At 38.2% G+C, this 19,331-nt stretch overlaps 1 protein-coding gene across 1 annotated transcript; it reads right to left on the bottom strand.

The window, feature by feature from the left end:
• Positions 1 to 996: 996 nt before the first annotated feature.
• On the bottom strand, positions 997 to 18,573 carry LOC122662553 (peptidyl-prolyl cis-trans isomerase CYP21-1). The gene is made up of 7 exons (XM_043858212.1): positions 18,367 to 18,573; positions 16,738 to 16,816; positions 5,927 to 5,974; positions 2,517 to 2,540; positions 2,156 to 2,338; positions 1,870 to 1,945; positions 997 to 1,432 (listed from the first exon to the last, which is right to left on the bottom strand). Exons 1-7 carry the CDS (start codon positions 18,463 to 18,465, stop codon positions 1,270 to 1,272), a joined length of 672 nt encoding a protein of 223 aa, XP_043714147.1. The 5' UTR covers positions 18,466 to 18,573; the 3' UTR covers positions 997 to 1,269.
• Positions 18,574 to 19,331: the final 758 nt, after the last annotated feature.

The following is a 19,331-nucleotide window of genomic DNA, read 5'->3' on the forward strand; positions in this document are numbered from 1 at the left end:
ACACTATATAAGGACTTCATATGCTGTTAAATGGTGTTCTTCAAGTGCGGGTACCCTTGTAACCCTGTCAAATGACTGGAATACTCTTATAGCTGTGTAGGTGACTTTTTGACCATTTCAATTATTCTAAACCACCAATAGCTACTGCCACAACACCATTATGACCAAATACGTTGCCAACAATGACAACAACATTCCACACACTCCAATGGACTAACAAACTCAAAGAATGGTAATCTCAGCAAAAACAGGGCTGTTTAGCAGTTTTAAAGATGAAAGCGTATCTAAATGATCCATTCCCTTGGAAACAGATTTGGAAGTTACATGTTCATCCAAAATTCCAGGTTTTCCTTTGGAAATGTCTACACAACGCCATTCCAAAAAAGAGAACACTTCTTAGCAGATTTACATTGATAAAATACAATGTGTGCAAGGTTATTAAACTCTGGAATTCTTGATCCAGATCGAGTCCAGCCAATTTCAATTCCAATTCAATCAGAATTGGCCGGCATCAATCAGGAATCAGCCTGAACCCTAGAAACCCAGTTTGATTGACGAATTAGGATCAGGCTCGACCGATCTGATTCTGATTCTTGAAACCCTGGGAACAGAGCATATCGGGTGAAGCACTCACCCATGATCTTTTAAACTCCTCGTCCACAGCCCGATCAGAAATCCTCAGGCTGTTACGTCTAGAAACCCTACTTGCATATGCAATTTTACAGGTCTGAAATGATCTTGTTATGAAACATATCATTTACCATCCTAGGTATAGCATGCAGGCTATTGGCCGTTCTAGATTTTGAAAGTTTTAAATATGGGAGAAGCGGGGACTGATAGCTTTCAAGAGCTGACCACATGACAAAATAAAACTTCAGAATCAAACACTACCAAGAGGGTGCACACTAATGCATGGATTACTCAGAAATTGCACCATCTTGTGGCATTGTTTCCTCGAGCCTGAAATCTGCACAGTTGCTATCTACAATGACACTATATAATGAAAAACGATTACAGATAATCTCCTCTTAAAAAGAAACTGTGAAGAATGGTGTATTTCCTCTATAAAATGAGCATTTCTATATATTGTAACATCTTGAAAATACATGACACTTTTATCAAACGATAAAGATTTAAACCTGATCTGGAAAACCATGCACACCTAAATCAACCTCAAGGACATGTTACAATGCAGCTCAAATTTGAAGCACCTTTGCACGATCATACCATGGAGTTAATGCTAATGTTACAAACTAGTTGGTGAACTAGTCAACTTTCTTCATCCCACTTGCTCTTAGGTATCTCGCCTGAGTCTGCAATAACAACCTTCTTCCGAGGTTTACCGCTGTAGGTCCCAGCTCCCCCTTCTATTGCATAAACAGTGTCCATTCCTTCAATAACCTTGCCAAAGACAACATGCTCCCCATCCAGCCTAATAGATGTTTCAAGTGGGTTAAGAAACATTTATAAAAAAAGGAATAGATAATTTGGGGAAAATGGCTACACCATAAGTAATAATAAACTGTTCTAATGATACACATTCTGCACATACTTCATCATGACTGTAAAATCTAGACAATGCACCAAGTTAAGGAGATCTGAGAGAATCAGCCTGAACTGATTAGTAAAACATCTTGTTATTTGTCTCCTGTGCAGTATCTATCTTATCTTTAGAGATTTTAAAATATTTATTTGGATGATTCTTTCTATTTTTTCTCGTTTATATTTCTGGGAGAGTATCTTCAGAGGCCAAGTGATACAGATGTCCAATCACTACAGTCCACAGTCACCTGCATCCGGTCCACCTGTTCATGTGTAATGCAAAAAACCACAGTACCCCAGCATTATCCAACAAGCTGTGTAACTTACCAGCCGGTTTTGACTGTGGTTATGAAGAACTGTGAGCCATTAGAATCGGGTCCTGAGTTTACCATGGAAACAACACCTACAAGTGACAGTGAATTAACTCAAGAGATTCAAAGATCAAATTAAAAAAGTGCAATTTATGGCATCATACCTTACAACATGCAAAAGAAACATAAGGAACATTGAGCAAAATATGTTTTCAAATATATAGAAAAAGGCAGTCAGGGTTACTCATGCATGAAGTCATTTAAAAGAGAAAGAACATTTGAAGAAATCAGAGGTAGCGGACCTGCATGTGAGTGCTTTATCTTGAAATTTTCATCAGAAAAGGTGCCACCATAAATAGAGACGCTTCCCTTCCCATCTCCAGAAACGATGTCTCCACCTTGGATCATGAAACCAGAAACTATACGGTGGAACGGTCTTCCTTTATAGTGGAGCTTCTTTCCATTGGCATCCTTGCCTTTCTCCCCTACAATTGAAAATTAATAGATCAACACCATTAAAGAAAACGAAAAATTTTACACAAAAAAAAATTAAACCAAAGGAAGAAGAAAATAGATGGTGCAGAAACAACATAGCAATAACTGTGATTCTGACAATTTAACCATAAATAATAGTCAAGGATCTTCAGGAAGTCCTCCATGTACCTGTGCATAGAGCCCTGAAATTTTCTGCAAAACCGGAAATAGTGAGGCGTTAGGCAAAGAAACTTGCAATTATTTACTGCAAATCCAGAGTAAAAACAGTACAATCACTAAAATGCAGGTTACCACATAGTCACTTACCAGTATATTAAAACAACAAGAACACATACAATTCAGTTACACACCTCATATCAAACACATAAATAAATCATTTCTTAACTACTACAAAAAGTATAATATTACTTTTATAAGAAAAATATAAAATAGAAAAAAGAACCCTGCCAAGTTTAAATTAGTAAACTACACCATGTAAACATGTTTTTAAAATCCAAAAAGTCAGTGGCTTTGAATGCAATATTTCAGTTTTACCAAGGTCAGAAAGACCTACCACAGAATATTAAGAGATGCAATATTATGACCAAGAACGCTAATTATTTCAGTAACTTTTGATGACATTTCTGCCAGCCAAAATGACAGGAAGGAGGGCCGCCAAAGGGTCAGCCTCAGAGCAGATCCTGGTGGATCTATATTTAAATAATTTCATCAATTGGACTTATCCAATTAATAATCATAAAGATCTTCCTAGGTGATCTGTGTTCAGATCCGACAATTAGTACAATCAGATTCAAATACTGATATTTGATTAGGTTTTAATTCATTACATTATCATGCACAAATATAACATATTACATCCTTGGTACACAGTTTAGCTGAAATTTCGCGAAACTTGTGCGAAATATTTCGGTTTCACAAGGGCTTGAAACGAAACCGGATTGCACATATTTCAACCAAAATTTAGAGGTTTTGGTTGAATTTCGGTCAATTGTTTCGTTTCGCCGAAATTTCGGCCGAAATGTTACTCTGACCATGCTTTAAATACCACATTTTGTTCATTATTTCTAGTTACGAAGAAGCGACGATTTGCTGCTTTGTTGGGAGATTTGTGCAAGATTCAAAGTTGGAAGTATACCATTTTCCCAAAAACTAATATTTGCAAAAAAAATAGGATAAATACTTGGTGGTTGGCATTCAATTTTTTAAATGTTACATACTGTGGAAAATGTGGTGGTCAAGTTGGAGCCTAATTCAACTATACAGGCAAAGTGCAACAATGAGGTGAGACTTGGTAGCCAATAATTTGTTCAGTATTTATGAGGAATGTAATTACTTGATTTTGTACTAATGCGAACATTACCCATGTTTGAATTGAGTATAGATAAAGAAGTGTCCGGGTTTAGAGGGTCTAAAATAGGGTCCGAAGTCAAACTGCCATTTTTGGTGTATTTTTTAAAATTTAAGGGTTCTACTATGTCTAGAGGGCCTAAAATGGGGTTTCCTAAAAGTTTTTGACCTGATTTGGTCATTTGGCTCTCAAAACCCACCATTGAAACTTGCTAGAAAAAGTTTCCAGGTTTCAACCAAAATTTTGGTTTCTGTCGAAATATTCCGAAACCGGAAACCCTGGTTACATCTTTCCACTAGATTAATAAAGTATGAACACCTAATAGACAAAAAGAAACACACAAATAAACATTATATATAATATAATAAATAATGCATATTTTAATCAGGTTTGGATCTTAATCAGAGTGCATCAAGGTAGATTAACCTCCGTCAAATTAACAGATCTTCCATAAATGGGCTGGATTTTGATGGGATGGGATCTACAAGAAATTTTTACCATATCTTCACTTTCAGCAGCTCATTTGATCTTGATCAATCAAATATAATCCAGAACCAAATTTTTTCAGTCACCTCTAAAGAAGGAAACTATCAAATCATTAAGAGAAAATTCTTAAAACTATAAATAATCATTCATTGTGAGAAAAAAATCTTAAGACTACAAAAAGTCACTCATTATCACAAATTGAAATAAAAAATTTAAACCAACATATTTCACATAAGAATTGGATACAGTGATTTGCCTGACCATATAACTTGCTCCCATTTTCTTTAGTAAAAGATATATTTCTAAATTTTATCACTAAAACATATAAATAGACGAGGGCTGGTTTCTGACACATATGGTAGCACAAGCCATTATGTCCCTTTTTGGCTATCTGCCATTGATAGTTTGGCTGGTGCTAAAACCTTGTGGACATACTATCCATGAATTTTCAAACCATGTGTTAATTTCAGTCCAGTTAGACTTCACCACATCAGAAAAATTCTTTGAGACTTGTTTCAAAAAGCTAAATGCTGCTGAAGAATTTGAACCATCTAAGAAACAAGGGGAAACACCCAATAGAAGTATGATAATAAGATAATAAAGGTTGAGATGGGCCACCAAATTTGACGTGGTAAATCAAGAGAATTCCCTGTCGATCCAATGATTAGAATGACCAAATCATCCATCCATGTGGCAAAAACATAAAGTGCCAGTAACCTCAAAAATAAATAATAGTTAATGAAAACCGTAAAAAAAATGAGTACTGAATTCGTCTAATGATTTTATTTTGATATTTTACAATCTTTTTACCCATTATGCATGTATTTCAAAAAGCATTTATAAAAGTTGCATTTTGTCCAGTGCTTTCGGACCACAATTTATCAACACTAGTTTTATTTTAAGAATTTTTATTTCATTTTTAGGTAATTTATAAAAATGTAAAAGAATGTTAATTATACAAAACCTACAAATATGTACCGAATCACTACATTTGTAGAATAAATGTATGTTCATATAATTGCAATAGACTTTGGTCTACCAATCATGGATTGTTGTGTTACATAAAAGTAATACAAATCTATATGTTGTTTTGTCTTCCCTTCAAGAACTAAATGTGTAGGAAGTAGCTTTGCAATCTAGGGGGGAAGCAAAAATGACTACTTTGAGCAAAAAGCCAAGTATAATTTTCCAGTTGAAGCAGGAGCTAAGTACCTAACAAGTAGAGATGGCAACACAGCATGTTAAATAGGGCCACACCCCAGCCCAGCCCTAATGGTTTGGTTCTGGTATGACCAACATTGGGTTAGGGTCAGGTCTGGGTTTCCAAAAGACCTAAGGCCCTGCCCTGCCTCAACCTGCAGGGGCCCCACCCCAGTTGTCTTCTACTACTGGTGATCATGCATGTTTCATGGGGTGGCACAGGCAGCAGATCCAAGTTAAGCAATATTTTAAGTGGGTTAGATATGGTTTTATCTCAACCTGCCCCACCTTGCCATTTTGCCATCCCTACTTTTTGCTTTTCAAGCAATATCTGTACTTACTGGTCGTTATAGACACATGTCGACAATAAACAAAGTGTAATTTAGTAATATTTTCCATGGGACAAATATTAATTTCCAAGCATCAATGAATATGAAGTGTGAACAATAACCATCATTGGGGAGACAAAGAAAAGCATGATGCAATGTCAGAAAGGGACTAAATCGCTGCAAAGTCCTGGGTAGGACAGAAATTTAAGACATACCAACAGTTTTTGGAACAACCTGACCATACAATCCAATAACTACTCTACCTGCAGAAAAACGAGGTTAAGAAAGTTAAGACCAGATAAAAGATGGAAACTAGAGTATTACATTTTATGTATCCTAAGTAAGAAGGCAGTTATTCAGGGAACCGTGAGAGCAAATAACACAGTGGTTCTCTGTTAAAAAGAGATGTTCCTATTCACCAAAAGTCTCAAAATAACAGAATTATTTGTGTGTCAGAAGAATTAAAGGGGAAAAAGAAAAAACGTTCATATGAACCCAATAGATAAATATAGAGACAGATAAATCACTAACATTACAACAACCAACATCCTAAAAAAGAACAGTCATACCAGAGTGGTTTATGATTTATAGTGCTTGGCAACACACACACACACAGAGGCATGCACACCATAGTTTCAAGGCATCACCTGCGCACCCCCTAGGCGACAAGGTGCTTTTGGCTACCCTAGGTGTGCTGTCACGTCTCCGTATGCATAAAGGCCTCTGCCTTGGTTGCCTTGGCCTGCCTTCTGACCTGGGTGGACACTTTGAGTGGGTCTGCCTTTTTTATGTGCTATTTAAAGTTGATTCTTTTCCTGACTGTTTAATAGGCTTGTGTGCAGAGTTTTGGAACAATAGATACATGGAATCATGCATGTAAAAAGAAAAAACAAAAGAAAGTAAAAAAGAGGAGAAGTGAGGACTGTATTGATAGTGAAACCCTCAAACCCTTCCGCGGCTCCCACACGACCACCAGTAAGTTTCCTCCCCCTCCTTCGTCTTCTTCTGCTCTCTATTTTTCCCCTTTTCTTCTTCTTCACTGTTTCATATTTCTGCTTCTTTTTTTTCTCTTCCCTTTCTTCTTCTTCTCTGTTTGGCATTGATGATTATCACAAAAGCCGCATGGTAAGAAAGAAAATTTTCAAACAAATAATGGTATGAAGAACATGGGAAGAGGTGAAGAAAACCACAGATCCATGCCAATCAGCCAAAGTATGGACATACAGAAATGCACAATATTGCACCTAGCATGAACAACAGCCAGAGAGACACTTAGTGTGAAATTGTTAGCTACATGGAACCAAGGTTCGAAAACTTGGGTCTCGGAGCCATCTCGGCCCAGCCCAAAACCGAGTCAAGTCGAGATCTCGCCGAGTTTTTGTAATTTTTTTTTTTTCGACTCGGAAGCCCATCTCGGTGGGTTTTAGACCTCTTTTGGGTCTGAAAGTTGGTATTCAGCCTATTTTAGGCCATTTAAACACAATGACACTATCAGATTTTGCAAAAACAAAGTCCGAATAGGAGTTTTAGTTAGTGGGAAAGTAGGACAGACACTTACTTATGCCTGAAACCAGGACAGACACAGGACAAACAGACTTATTTATGCCTAATATCATTTAAGTAAATAAGCAAATACCCCCCTATTTGAATCCAATAAAAATAGTTAAAAAATCAAATTTCAAAAGGAAAAAAAGTCAACCCCCCAGTTTAAGAACAAAAACTGGATTTTCGGCGGTAGGTGCAATTTTCAACTTTCTAATGCTAGGGTTTTTCTCAAATCAAAAAATTCCATAAATCTTAATATGGTAAAACATTGCTAAAAATAAAAAATGCGGTAAAATATTCATTTGTTTTGATGTCCAAAAATATATTTTCATTCAGAGCGATTTTGACAGCATTCGCGCACATCGAATTAAGTTTAACCGGTACATAACTCCTTCAATATAAATCAGATTTAAGCAATCTTGGACTTGTTGGAAAGCTTTCCAACAAGTCCAAGATTGCTAAAATCTGATTTATATTGAAAGAGTTATGTACCAGTCAAACTTATCAAAGCTTTCCAATAAGTCCAAGATTGCTAAAATCTGATTTATATTGAAAGAGTTATGTACCGGTCAAACTTAATTTGGTGGGCGCGAATGCTGTCAAATTCGCTTTGAATGAAAATAGTTTTTTGGACATCAAAACAAATGAATATTTTACCGCACTTTTGGTTTTTAGCAATGTTTTACCATAATAAGATTTGTGGAATTTTTAGATTTGAGAAAAACCCCAGCATTAAAAAGTTGAAAATTGCACCTACTGCCGAAAATCCAGTTTTTGTTCTTGAACTGGGGGGTTGACTTTTTTTCCTTTTGGAATTTGATTTTTTAACTATTTTTATTGAATTCAAATAGGGGGGTATTTTCTTATTTATGAATAATATCTTAAGTAAATGAAATACAAATACAAAAACATTTACTTTTGTGACTCGACCCCCATCTCGTCTCGGATTTTCGAAATACCGAGAAACTCGGAAAAGCAAGTTCTCGAACTATGCATGGAACAAGATACACCACAACACAACATTCTAAAGGCCATGCTTCAGATCCAAATCATTACCATTTTCGTTTTAAGTAACAACAAAGATTCATTAATGAGAATTAATAAGTACAATTTCAGTCTAGGGAGGTTTTTGTAATTCTTATTATTTTCTTTCTTATAAATAATTTGCTGTCCTGTCTGTGAGATTCAGCAGCAACACTTAGTGGGATTCTAAGGCACAGTTGGTGGGATTCCATCATTCCAGCAAGTTCTCAGTGGGAAGCTGGGTTTATATCTTCTTCTTCTTCATTCTTTCTTCTCCATTGTTCCTCAAGTAAGTACAGTTCTTGTTCTGTTCACAGTCCTATATACTGAAACTCTTCAGTTCTTGGGTCAATACATCTGAGATTCAATTCTAACCTCAGATGCATCAACCGCAGACCATTCTAAACCTACCTATGGTTTCAGTTTTTTTTATCAGAAGTCAATTGAGTAGTCCCATAAATCTAGAACTCTTCCCATCAATTTCTGTGCCTATTTAATTCATTAATTTTCTGATGTAATCACTTATTAGTTGCTGTGAGCTATCAACAGATCTGTTGCCGTTAATCATTGTTATTTGCACTTTGAAATCTGCTCTATATAAGTTGTTCAGTAATTGTTCCTAACTCCCATTGACCTCAGGGTTTTGGGTATCCATCTCAAGTAGGACACTGCTATAACTCCTAATCAGCCGTTGGACTCCAACCAAAATTTAAAGCATTGTTACTGGTTATATCATTGACATTACAACAGAATATTATGTTCATCTGATTTGTTGTTTTTTTTTTTTTTGGGTGAATAAATAATTTAATTCATTACCAAAGGAAAAGAAAAGGGGAGGGGGGGGAGGGAGACAGAGCGTACAAGGGCACAAGACCACAAACGAACTACAAGGCCCACCTGGGAGGAGGCTAAGCCTGTAAAATCCAAAGCCCAATGGGCAAAACCCAGAAAGGAAGCCCAAGAAGCACAAAAGCCCACAAGAGCTTAGAAGCCCAACAGAAAGAGAAGGGCAGCCTAGTCATTTCCAAGTAGGGAACCACAAACCCTAAACTAACTTTCTCATCTCATTTTGGACCAGCTGCCGAGACGAAAACGGAGCATCACCGGAGCCAAACAAACAGCCGCTGAAGAGGGGCGCTGGCCAAGCGGAGGACCACAGCCAAGCTTGAGCAGGCCAAGCGAAGGTGACAGCCACGTCGAAGAGGCACCAGCCTTGCAGAGGGCAACCGCGGCCGAGCATAGGTTGCAGATGGCAGACTATGCAGCTGGTAGAAGCACGGCGTTAGCCGAGCGCGCCAGGCAGATCAGATAGCAGACTGACTGAGAAGAGCTTGCGGCCAAGCAGCAGCAGTCCAAGAGGCTGGCGATGAGCGGCGACTGAGAGTTCCAGCGATGAAGAACGTCTGGCGAGAGAGAGAAAGCAAGCAGGGCTATAGGCGAATAGACAAGTCATCAAACCAAGCGAAGAAGGCAACCAGCAAGGGAGGGGACCCAGCAAAGAGCAGTTGACGGAGACGAAAGCCCATGAAGCATCGCGACCTGAAGAGACCCCAACGAGCCAGGCAACAGACCTAGCGGGAGGGCGCCTTGCAGATCGGCAACCCAGGCAAGATAGACGTCGACGATACAACAACCTGAACGGGCTGTCGACAAGCAGGACTCCAGACAAGCAAGGGTAATGACTACTAGCACTTCGTGGGTTCGAACGAGGAGACCAAGCTCAAAACCCCAAAGAAGAAGGGAAGAAAGACAAGGAGGAAGAAAGGAAAGGAGAGGAGTCGAAGAAGAAGGGGAAAGGAGGAAGAAAGGAAGGGCGAGAGGGGGGGGGGAGGAGAAAGAGAGAAGGAGAAGGGGGGAAGAAGGGGGAGGAGCAGCCTGGCCGTGAGGCCGGGCTGCTCCTCTCTCTTCTATCGTTAGGTTTTCTGGGGAGAGAGGAACCCACAGGCAGATTTGCACTATGGTGATTCTGGTTTAAACTGAGTTTCTGAAACCTAATCCTTTCAGCTTCCAGAAACCCATCACATTGTTTCAAAATGTCTTTCTTCAAGGTTGTTCCAAGCTGGGCATGGTTGATATTTATGCTCCAGCTTGCGAGGGAGTGTTAAGTAATACCGTAGGGATTTATTGTAATGTTGTTTCAGTTTCAGAGGCTTATGAATAAATGTTTAAAGTCTAGGGAGCTCTTTGTAATTTTTATTACTTTCTTTCAGTTTCAGAGGCTTATGAACAAATGTTTAAAGTCTAGGGAGCTCTTTGTAATTCTTATTACTTTCTTTCTTATAAATAAACAACTTTGCAGCCGATTACAGTAACATTTATTCTAATTGACCTGCTCTTCTCTTCTTTTTCTCCTTTCTTCTTTCTTCTCTTTTTCTCTTGCACAGGTACTGGTTGTTCTAGTTCTGGTTCTGTCACAGCAGGCACATACCTGGACATAACATCTACCCCATATGTAGAGTCCCGCATCACCACACCTGTGGCAAGTGAGGTCCAAACAGCTACCATGTAAAAATCTAAAAGGTGAAGCAGATTTGCACTATATAATGGAAAGCTACATAGTAGCATAAACACCACAGGCAGGTTTTACACAGACTGGATAGGATTTACTTGTGTGACACCACAAAATTCAGATACAAGGTAATGCCAAAGTATGGGATGCAGCATGGAATTGGATAGTTACAATTTAAATTATGACTATATAACTTATATGAAATTTACTCTTGTTTCACCTCAGCAAATTCCAGATACATTATGACATGGCAAAACATGGGATACAACATTGAGATTGGATAGTCACAAATTTAAGTTTTCCTAAAGAACTCTAGTTACAAATATCATAAAACAAATTCAATATGGAGTAGGAAGCCATGACAAAGTAAGATTTCAGGAAGCGAAGTTGTCATGGAGGATTACTTTGGACACAATTTGGAAAATACTTAAGACATCCAAAACTACTATGACTAGGAGACAGAACAACTTCCTTCAGCACTTGAATTAATGGAAAGACTGGAAGAATAGAGGCAGTTAAAGCTCCATCTGTGTTTGTGTGTGTCTTATGATAGAAGTACCCTCTTTTTTTTTTTGGAGAATTTTTGGAATATATTATAGCTGATTGAGAAGCGATATGATAGGCCCAGAGCTCTTCTATGCTAATGAGATTCAATGTAGGTGTGATGCAATACGGGTTTCAAAAACCCTCGTCCAGATCTATTATGGGCCCACCCAATCAACAAGACTCCAATTTTTAAAAGGGGATGACAGTTTGGTAAATAACTAGAAATTTTAAGGAGCCACTAGGTAGACTGTTAAAGATACATACCGTGGGATTGTATACTTGGCTAAGTAGTTTAGATTAGGCTCTTATTGTTTCCTATTCCTATTGTAATTAGATTCTAGGATTTGCTAGGTAACAGTTTTATTCCTATTGTGACTCTGTTTTTGGCTTTAATATAAATATTTACTGCTGGTATGATAGAACACAAGGTCCATTGTCCAGCTTCTCTTCTTCTCCCTCAATCTCTTTCTCTCTTCTCTCCTCTATTTCTGGGTTTGTCACACAAGCATACAATCTCACGGTATGTATCTTTAACATAGACTAAGAAGGGCAGGAACACAAACGGAATTAGTATTGAGGAGGAGGGGTAAGTAGCCAAGTAGGTACTAACATAAGGAGGGTAGAAATAGAATAAGGGATTAGGCACCCAATCAAGTTGGAATTTGAAATTAGGTTCGTGACTCTTCAAGTCTCTACTGGATGCAAGCAACAAGCAGCCCAGAAGATCCATCATAAAAGAAATAAAACGACTGAAACTACAACTGGTGGAGGAGGGGAACCTGATCTGAAAATGATTCTGCCATTCACGAACACAACTAGATTTAGGGCTCCAATTCCACAGAGGTGACAACCTAGTGTAGGTATGTAAGGCCCAAGGTTTTTTGAGGCTGATAGGGGAAGACCTTGGAGAGATCATTGTTTCTGTAACTGTACCCAGGATTAGCACCAGAACAGAGCATCAATATTAAGCGGGAAATAACATGAAGGAACAAGAGAAAAAACAAGAAGAAAGGAAGGGAAAAGATAACGAAAGAAGAAATGGCAGTGGAAAAAGATGAGAGGAATATTACCTGTTAAAAAAAGGAGGACAAGACTGAGGAAAAGGAAAAAGCACGCTACACAGCCAACAACAGTACCACAGCCACAGTAACACAAACAGAGTATTCTCAATCAACTCTGCGTAGCAGTGAGTTTACAACCATATATATATATATATAAAGACTCCTATAAAATAGAAACTGACTCCAATAAGGAAACATAAAAACTAGAAGGTACACTGTCAATAGAAGAGTATATGAATCAGTTCGATGCACTAATCTCTCGTAAGGGTATTGAAGAAGAAGACACTCAGTTGATTTTTCAATTCAATTCGGGATTGAAGCCGCAGATCAGAAAGGAGATTAATGTGCATGACATCTATGATCTACAAGAATGTTTTCTAAAGGCCTTGCGAGCAGAAGAAAACTTAAGGCCTCCTCCTAGACGGTCTGATTCTTAAGCCAGGGAGAATTAGATGAACTTCCCAGCTGCTATAGTTACAGGTGGCCGACCTACTAACACCCTTATGGTTGCAGATCAAAGGGTAACGCATCTATGATCAATGGCAATAATACAAACTGTTTCAGTTGCCAGGAGTATGGGCAAGTTGCTAAATTCTGCCCTATGTGACAGAACGTTAATGATGCAGTTGGCCAGCAATTAATGAGGATGATACAATGGAGGTATATCATGGTTGTCCACTTGATGACGGACATGATGATAAAAATGATAATGATAAGGATGGTGAGGAGACCCACGAAGTTAATATTATATGCCCGATTCCATTGGCTGAAACTGATGAGAAAGACAATTGTGAAGACATCAAGGAATTGATTACAGTTGAGGCTGAAGATGTTGACGCAATGGTGGAAGAGGACAACGACGCAATTACGGGGCATTCTAGGGACATACAATTCACAACTGCTATAACTCATAAAGTTCAGCACATTGAGTTTGTGATCCCACCACAGTTATTTGAAGAGAAGGTTCCACAGCTTGAGAATTTTGTTCTTTAACATCTGTTAGCTACTGGAGCTCTGTTATGGACTGAACCTGGATATACACCATGTGAAGTTGGTTCCTCAACTTTACAAAACTCGAGGTCAAGTTTCTTTCAAGCCAGAGAGAGTTGATGCAGATCAGCAAGGTACTCTAAGAAATACCAAAGAAGGAAGAATAACCAGAGTCAACTCAGCAACTCAACTCATTAACTCAACGAGTTAACTCAGTCATGAACTCGGTTGAGGTTCTGGTTCACCCACTTTTGGTTCAGAATTGAACCAGCAGCAGTAACATGGGACACTTTTTCAGTAGTTTGTCGGAGTTGTTATTCTTTTAAATAGTTATTTGTATTAGTGGTAATAGAGTTCTTACTTTTTAGAAACTCTATCTTATCCTTTATCTTATTTATTACTTGTTAGAATTTAAGTCCAATAGGTCTTCCTTTAAGGTTGTAATATAGGAAGAGTTTGGCTGGTTTATTTCTTATTTTAACTCCTTGTTAGAGTCAACTATAACTCTCTTTTATCTCTTTTTATAAATAAAGGAATTTGAGGGGCTACAGCCTATTTGATTATTCAAAGAAGCCATGCTTTCATGGTTTCGTGGTGGTGATGCAGTTCTCCACTTGCTGTGGTGATTCAGTAGATTGGTTGGTGGTGATTCCCGGGTCATGTCCCTTCTCCTCTTATTCCTATTTTCTTTATTTTCCATCATTGTTTCAGGTTAGTGCATTCAAGTTCCTATATTATTTTACTCATTCCCTGCTTGCTGGAGTTTCTGCCACTACTATTCACCTGAGATATCAGATATAACCCCTGTTTCAGCAACCGGATTATCACCTAAGCAAACTCGTGGTTTCACTTTTAAATCCTGTTCACAATTGGGTTAATTCCAATTGACTTTTTACTTCCAGAAATCTTCAAGTTATACCCTTGATCTGAGATACCGTACCTACTACTTGTTCTTAAATCTGATCTCAGATTCTGGTCTGTTGGTATGCAATAGAATTATTTGCTGCTTTGATTAATCTGGTTATACCTAACGTTCTGAGATCAGTCCATCTCAACTGATATCAGATCTCAGTTCTTTAGAGTTCTCAAGTGGGACTCTTCTGAAATTTGGAATACGATCGTTGGATTGATCCCATCTTTTGAAGTTCCGTTCTCCTAATAGGACAGAGTCATCCATTACACACTGGTGCACATCTTATATTCTGATCCTGGTTAATTAAATTTTCTTTGAATCTGGGATCTTTCCCTAGTCTATGATCCTGTTGTTTTGTGGTTTTCTGAAACTTAATCCCTAGGTGGATTTAAACCAAATTATTTTCTTCTCGGCTTTCGATTTCTGTTTCTGTTCCTCTTTCTTCTCGTATTCTGAAACAACTCATATTTTGTTTCCTATTGCTGCCTTTTCTTTTTCTTTTTTTTAAATTCCCTTTCTTCTTCTTCTCTGTTTCATACTGCTGATTCTGTGGTTTACCGTTCATATTGCATTATAGACTAATATTGCATCTCATTATGGCATAAATAATACATAGCATGCATGCCTAGGGTGCCTAGGCATTGCTAGGCGGGTGTCTTGTTGCCTAGGCATCTGGCCACCACCTTGGGTCACCTTGAGAACCATGCTTCCCGTGCATTGCCAAGTGAGAAAAGGAAACGAATCCAAGAGGAAACTCTCATGAGAATAAGAGTGTCCAATTCAAGTTTAATTAAGCTTGAAAAAAAAAAAAGATACAAATACAAATAAGGTTACCCATTGGTGATTTAACCCGCCTAGATAACCCAACTGCCGAAATTCAAACACTTTCCTAAATCAACATAAAAAGGAAGAAGAGTTGCAATTGAGGGCAAATCTATCACCATTCTATTAGAGAACAAAAAAGGAAAAGTTCAATCTATTGAGAAATATCAGAAAGATGGTAAAAGAAATATCAGCATCACACTTCACACCTCTACTAATTTAAGAGAACACAAGGATGGTATGACACCAAAATAACCAAAGTCTTCAGATATGTGGAAGAATGAAATGTAACTCTTCTATGAATTAGAAGCCAGAGATATTTACAGAGAACATTTATGTCAAGTGAAAGTAGCATTGTTGCAGTATCGCTTAACTGGTTGGACCAGCATGATAGGCTTTGGAGATCCAAATTCCAAACCCAGGCAGAACCGGTCTAACCTAGGATTTTGGGCCAACAAGGGTTGGAAGTTTTATTTAGTAGTTTATTTATTTCAGTATTTTATTTGTTGACTACGTAGGTGTTGGATAGAGTTTAAGTTTGAGTTGCAAGTTATTTCAGTTTTGTAGTTAGAATAGGAGTTTTGTTATTTTCTTCTTTAAATACTTGCATGTAACCCAACATCGAAAACAGTGAATTGAATAGAGGTTTATTAAGTTTACTCTGTGAGAGTGTGCTTGTGCGTGTGATTCCCCCTCTCTCCTACAAGTCTGAGTTTCTTCTCAGATTGTCTTCTCTTCCCTACCGGCCTTCCAGCAAGCATGCTAGTGGCAACAAAATGGCGAATATGATGTTTCTACTTTCTCCCCCCCCCCCCTCTCTCTCCAGTGAATGAAATGTATTCCAAATTTCCATGACCAAAAGTACAATATTTTATGCCTCCAAAAGTAAGCCTAAGTGAACTGAAAATACTGGCAAAATCTTCCAACTGCATATTTTTAGTCATTCCAGCTCAATATAGCCTAGGAAAGAAAGACATGAAATGCAAATTAAATTCAAATAGCCGAAATAATAACCTGAAAAGCACATACCAGATCAAGAAAACTGTGTTGATATACATATACATTGTTGTGGCCCTTACTTAACAGCTTGAGCTTTTGGGAGCAGTTGCAATATGGTATCAGAGCAAGTTTAACTCAGATCTCTTGTCTAGTTAAATCTGTTTTGAGAGCCCTTAAAGAGGTTTAATCTTCTTGGTTGCTTCTTTTCTTTTTTTTTTTTTTATGATCATGAGATCTGAGCATGAAGAATGAAGATTGATCTACACTTTGATCATAAGATCTCTCTTCTTCTTCTCCTTCTCCTTCTTGTCAGTTTCTTTTATTTATTTTGTCACATGGTATCTGTTGGAATAGGTAATCCAGAATACCTTGTGGTGTTGCCTACGTGTTGTGCCTCCTTGGTGCCACATGATGGTGTCCAGAGCCGTGTGTGGTGTTTGTGTGGGCATGCACATGCGTGGGGGGGGGGGGGGTATTGTGTGTTGATATATTCTTGTGGCCCTTACTTAACAGATCGAGGTTTTGGGATAAACGGTTGTAACACAAACAAAAACTGAAATTTGGTTCAACCATATCAATCAAATTTAAAAACTTTTAAGAAAAGTAAATGCTCTGTACCGATTCTCTGCCCATCAATATCAACATCCAAGAATACTCTGTGAGTAATTTCAGGCACCTCTTCCACTTTATCTTCAGCCTAAAAATCAATGAAGAACTTTAATGTCTTTGGAGGTTGTATGTACATAGATAATAATGCTATATCAAAAACAAGCAAAATCAGTGATCAGTGCATAACCATGCAAGTTAACAAAAAGCAATTGCTTTTCCATGCGAAACATAAGAGTTTTCTCAAACATGGAGCTTTTAAGCATCGGAAATTGTGGCTATTAGATCAAAGAAGATATTCCCACCAATGTAGGGATCAGAAATATGATAACAAAGAATGAAATCTTCAAAGTTTTCAAACTCAAACTTCACAACTATACATACATTTCCTTCTACAGAAATTTTCCAGAAGCCTTCAGTAGGAATACTACTCCACTAGACTCTTCTAGAATATATTACACTGGACACTATGACTAGGGACCATATATTGATGCAGGCTTCAGTGGCCAATAGGAGGCATTGGAAGAGGACCTGTGGCGGTTTGAAATCAACCTCTTTTGTAGGCCTAAGATTCTTAAAAACTGAACCAGTTTTTGGTTTGGTTTGAACCAATGGTGCAGTGGATAGGTCAAGTCTAATCGTGGGCTAGTTGTGAGTTTTTATTTTCTTTTGATGTTGGCAGCCTCCCAAATTCAGTTAAAGAAAACTTGTCGTCCATCACTCATATTGCATAAGTTTTAACTTCATTCCTTGTAATCCATCACTCATAGAAGTGATTTGATTCATATTGAATGAACTAAAAGAGCCAAGGCAGACCTACAATGACCATAGGAGAAGTGGTGAGGAAAGGCATGCATAGTTTCGGCCTTGAATCAAGTATGACCTCAAATTGAACTGAATGGGTGACAAGGATCCATGTAGCCAACCCCATTTAATTGGGATAAGGCTTAGTTGTTGTTGTTTGTTCCTTGATTCTTCTTTACAAAAGGGTTTTCCAAACACCACCAAAAAGTGAAATATAATATAAAATCTTTGCTCCGATCTATTGCTTGTTTCTTTATTTTTGTTGTGATCCAACTATTATTACCTTCAGCATGTTTCTTCTACAAACTGACCACCATTGTTCTGCAGAGTGCAGAGGTAAAATAAAGGCATAAAGGGGCAAAATTCTAACTTTGGAGCAACTAGGAACTTGACTATATTGCTAAGGAATGACTTCTCCGTTGGCAGGTCTTGGATTTCAAAATCCGTATACTAATTTAAGCAACTAATCACTGCAAACATTTTACGCCGACACAAATTTTGAAAAGAAAATGCTAGCATTTCAATATGCAAAAATCCAAGCATTGAATTCCGTAACATTCAAGATAAGACAGTTTCAATTCACAATGCCACCGAAGTCCGTCAAAACCACAATTAGATCATGGACAAAATAAATTTCAGTTTGAGGATCCAGATCTCCGTGTTAAACATTTCTGTGAGTAGATCCACATGAACTAAATAGGAAAGGAATAATTAAAATTTTCAAGATTTCCAGGGAACGAATATAATTACAAGCAAAATATAAAACAGTAAACTGGCAATTCTGCACTAGCTAGAAAAAAGTAAGAAAACAAAGAACAATCAAGAAAGAAGAAGTACCGGGCGAGAGGTCGAGAAAGCGAGATAAATGATGATAACCGCTACAAACAAGAAGACATAGCACCTTGGATGAACGAAACGCGAGAAATCGCGACGCATTGTCGGCCGAATTTGTCTACTTCGCGTTCTCTTCTTCCTTGTTAAATAGTGTTATTTCTTCTATCCGCTCGCTGTTCATCTCTCTCTGTATTTCGAGAGCAAAACTGTCCGTCACTCAGTTGTGGTTTTCCCCTTTCTTTTTTTTTTTTGTGTTTTTTTCCATTGCTAATTGCTATTTCGACCATTAGAAAAAAAAAATTTGCAATGGAGGCCTGGACTCTGAAGGGAGGCCCCGAAATCCCGAATTGAAAATTGAAATACCCATAAGATTTTTTTTAAAAGCCCATAAGTTATTATTAATAATGGAATTTAGGACAAGGACCGAGTTTCCTCTCGGATCCAGGGGTCCTCTAGGGGCGATAATTTTCCCGGATCCAGATCCTCTATGGTGTGGTTGTCCATCCTGCCCGTGCTGTGTAGGGCCACGCGCAAAGACTGCCTTACCTCTGCCCGAGTGGGGATAAGATGGTCTTTACATGCGGTCTTGTGTCTACGTAACGCATCACAGCACAGGTAGGACGGGCAGCTAGAAGATTCAATTCCGTTTCCTCCCTCAACTTTTTTAGGTCAATCATTTTTTTTGCAATTTGGATCCTCTACTGCCCAGCAGGACCATGCTGCCCAGACACGGTGAGGCACACAATGACCGCCTCACCCCTGCCCGAGTATCTTGGCTGAGTGGGGGTAAGGCGGTCATTTCGCGCCTCACCGTGAGCAGTACGGTCCTACCGGGCAGCTCAACAGTAGAGGATCTGAATCCTTTTTTTGGTTGGGTAAAAAATCATTATTATTTTTTGGTATTCTATGACCTTCCAATGGGCAGTTCCGGCTTTGATGAATTATTCTTCTTTCTTCATCTCCTCCAC

This window comes from Telopea speciosissima, chromosome 5 (genome assembly GCF_018873765.1).
Source record: "Telopea speciosissima isolate NSW1024214 ecotype Mountain lineage chromosome 5, Tspe_v1, whole genome shotgun sequence".
Taxonomy (NCBI): domain Eukaryota; kingdom Viridiplantae; phylum Streptophyta; class Magnoliopsida; order Proteales; family Proteaceae; genus Telopea; species Telopea speciosissima.

Excerpts from the sequence above, each read along its gene's own strand:
- LOC122662553 (XM_043858212.1), bottom strand. The coding sequence starts at position 18,465 with ATGCGTCGCGATTTCTCGCGTTTCGTTCATCCAAGGTGCTATGTCTTC. Across the intron at positions 2,541-5,926 it reads GGTTGTTCCAAAAACTGTTG|AAAATTTCAGGGCTCTATGC; the intron begins GTATGTCTTAAA and ends CCGGTTTTGCAG. Across the intron at positions 2,339-2,516 it reads TTTCAGGGCTCTATGCACAG|GGGAGAAAGGCAAGGATGCC; the intron begins GTACATGGAGGA and ends TTTCAATTGTAG.